The sequence below is a fragment of the Pseudopodoces humilis genome, chromosome 12 (genome assembly GCF_049639895.1).
Source record: "Pseudopodoces humilis isolate 2021_Gansu_Grassland_sample_001 chromosome 12, ASM4963989v1, whole genome shotgun sequence".
Taxonomy (NCBI): domain Eukaryota; kingdom Metazoa; phylum Chordata; class Aves; order Passeriformes; family Paridae; genus Pseudopodoces; species Pseudopodoces humilis.
The window spans coordinates 16413625-16416145 of record NC_142211.1 but is presented as its reverse complement, the minus strand read 5'-3'; the positions used below and the strand labels follow the sequence as shown (position 1 = coordinate 16416145).

The window sequence follows — 2521 nt, the reverse complement described above, 5'->3', positions numbered from 1 at the left end:
TCAGTGGGGTACACCACCCCTCAACCTTCTCTTGCAAGAAAACAAGAAACTGACAAGCAGCACCTGCAAGGCTGTCTTCTATCTCTGAGGATTGTTTTAGTTCCTCCTTATGATTTCCCAGGCCACTTTCTCAGGCGAGACTGAGAAAGTTATGCAGCCTGCTATTCCACAGGCACTGTGCTCCCTGCTTTTGCTCATAGTTAGCATCCATAGCCACGGGAGGGCCTTCGCTGTCGATGGTCCCCCCACGCCCCCCCACGCCCCTTTCTCCTGCACCGCAAGGGACAGTACAGCAGACCACCGGCGCAGTGGGGGGAGTCATGCTTTTGTCGTCCCCCCCCCCCCGCTTCCATCTGCAGGGCCCGCACATGCGGCAGCCTTGCCAGGGCAACCACCGGTGCAGACTGCTGTCCCCTCAGTGCCTTTGTTTCCATCTACGGGGCCCATGCCTGTGCCCACACTGCCTCCCCCCCTGCCCACTGCAGCTGCTCTGCCCCCGTGCCTCCTGCTGTTTTGGAGCAACAGCCCGTGGCGCCTGCAGTGGCTGCTCCCCCGCCCCCATGTCTCAGGCTAGCCCGCCCTTCTCCGCTTCCTGTGCATCATCTTGTGTGCTGATGCCCTGGGACATGGACAGTGATCCAGCCGGTGATCAACACTCCCGCCCTGCAGCGGTTCGCAAGTCTGGTAGCTGAGCCCTGAAACCACCGAGCTGCGAGACCATCCCAGAGCCATCTCCGGACGCTCCCACCCCGTCAGGTGACTGTGCATCTGAAGCACCCAGGACACTTTTGGGACATGGTAAAACAGCGAGCTTTGGAAATGGGAAATTGGGAATTACTCGAGAGGCTGGAAACACCCGGAACTGGAATTATTAATGACATGGGTGCTGGGGGGAGGGAAATAGAGGGAGGACCAGGAGCCACTTCAGGCTCTGATGAAGAGATGCAGACAGGTCAGGAACTTGGTGGGGCACCACAAGGGTCTGTCCAAGCCTTCCCTGTCTTCAAGGCTGCCCTGAACATGGGACAGACTGACAGGCATGATGTGATCGCATGGAAGGTACTACAGGATATACAAAGTAAAGTGGCACAATATGGACTTGGTTCTTCCAAAATTATGCAGATTATCAGGGTGTTAAACACTGATCTGCTTGCTCCATTTGATATTAGACACCTGGCCCAAGTGTTATTCCAGCCTGTGCAATTTATAGTCTTTGAGGATAATTGGAGGCAGATAGCTCAAAGAGCTGCAGACGAGAACATGCATCTGCCTCTACATGACCACAGACACGGTGTTAAACTGGATGTCCTTATAGGAACAGGTGATTATTCCAATCCTGATCTCCAGGCCCATTGGGACCCTATAATCTTTGAACAGGGACAGAAAATCGGTATTGGAGCATTGCTGAAGACTATAGAAACAGCTGCTCCCAGGTCACGATATGTGAAAATCACTCAAGGTTTAAAGGAGCCATTCTTGCTATTTGTTGAGAAAATAGCAGCAGCCTTAGAGAAACAGGTTGAGGATGATAACTTGAGACAGATCCTGTGTAAACAACTAGCAAAGGATAATGCTAATGAAGACTGCAGGAAGATCATAGAGGCTCTTCCAGGGGACCCCTCAATAAGAGAGATGGTCCAAGCATGTGCCAAAGTAGGCTCTGTAGAGCACAAAATGTCTGCTTTGGCTGCTGTGTTGCTATATTTTATATATTAGTAAACTCCTGTCTGCACAAACCAGTCTTTGAAATAAATCGTGATATTAAAGGCTAAAGTCCTTGAAACCTTCCTGCAGAAGAAAGAGTAAAGCAAAACAATATCCTTGTGTACAGGAGAAAAAATGTAAACCTGTGTGCATTAGCCAATGGTAACTTGCTTAGCCCGCGGACCCTGTAAAACCCTATATAAGTGTGTTAAAGATAAACGGCGTTCACGTTTACTTCTGTGAAGGGTTGTGAATAGCTGGCAGTCTCTCAATATCTGGAGCCTGAACAGGGACCCTGTGGGCAGGGGGGCTTCGATGGGTCCACGCACGGTGGGATGAGGCCTTGGACCGAGGTTGGTGGAGCAGATCTGAGCGCAGATAGACGCTGCCTTGGATCGGTACCGGATAGGCGACCCGCGTAAAAAGGGGGCAGGTCGCTGGGGGAGTCCGAAGGTGGAGGCATAAGTGAGGGGTCGCTACCCTCCCCCCGCCTCGGCCGCATGAAAAATGGATGTGGAGTCTGCAGCAGCTTAAAAACTGCTTCTTTGTATTCTCGTTAAACGAGGCGAAGCAGCCAGGGAAAAACATCTGGATATGCTCATTATATGGGCTAATTATCACAGGCATTTAGCAGTGCCCCCACTGCTCTTTGCAATGAAGGAATGGACGGATATAAGGGCTCTGATGTGGGAAATGGCAATCACGGAAAAGAGCAAGGACACTGTCTCTCGGTCGAACTTGGCAGATTGTAATTAATACCTTAGAAAACAGAAAAGCAAGATACGCTGAGGCTGTGAGCCCCGTAATTCTACCTGCA

General features: G+C 51.3%; 1 protein-coding gene across 1 annotated transcript; it reads left to right on the top strand.

The window, feature by feature from the left end:
* The first annotated feature begins 1116 nt into the window (after positions 1-1116).
* LOC148183438 (endogenous retrovirus group K member 8 Gag polyprotein-like) lies at positions 1117-1716 on the top strand. The gene has a single exon (XM_088061477.1). It carries the CDS (start codon positions 1117-1119, stop codon positions 1714-1716), a length of 600 nt encoding a protein of 199 aa, XP_087917603.1.
* The last annotated feature ends 805 nt before the right edge of the window (positions 1717-2521 follow it).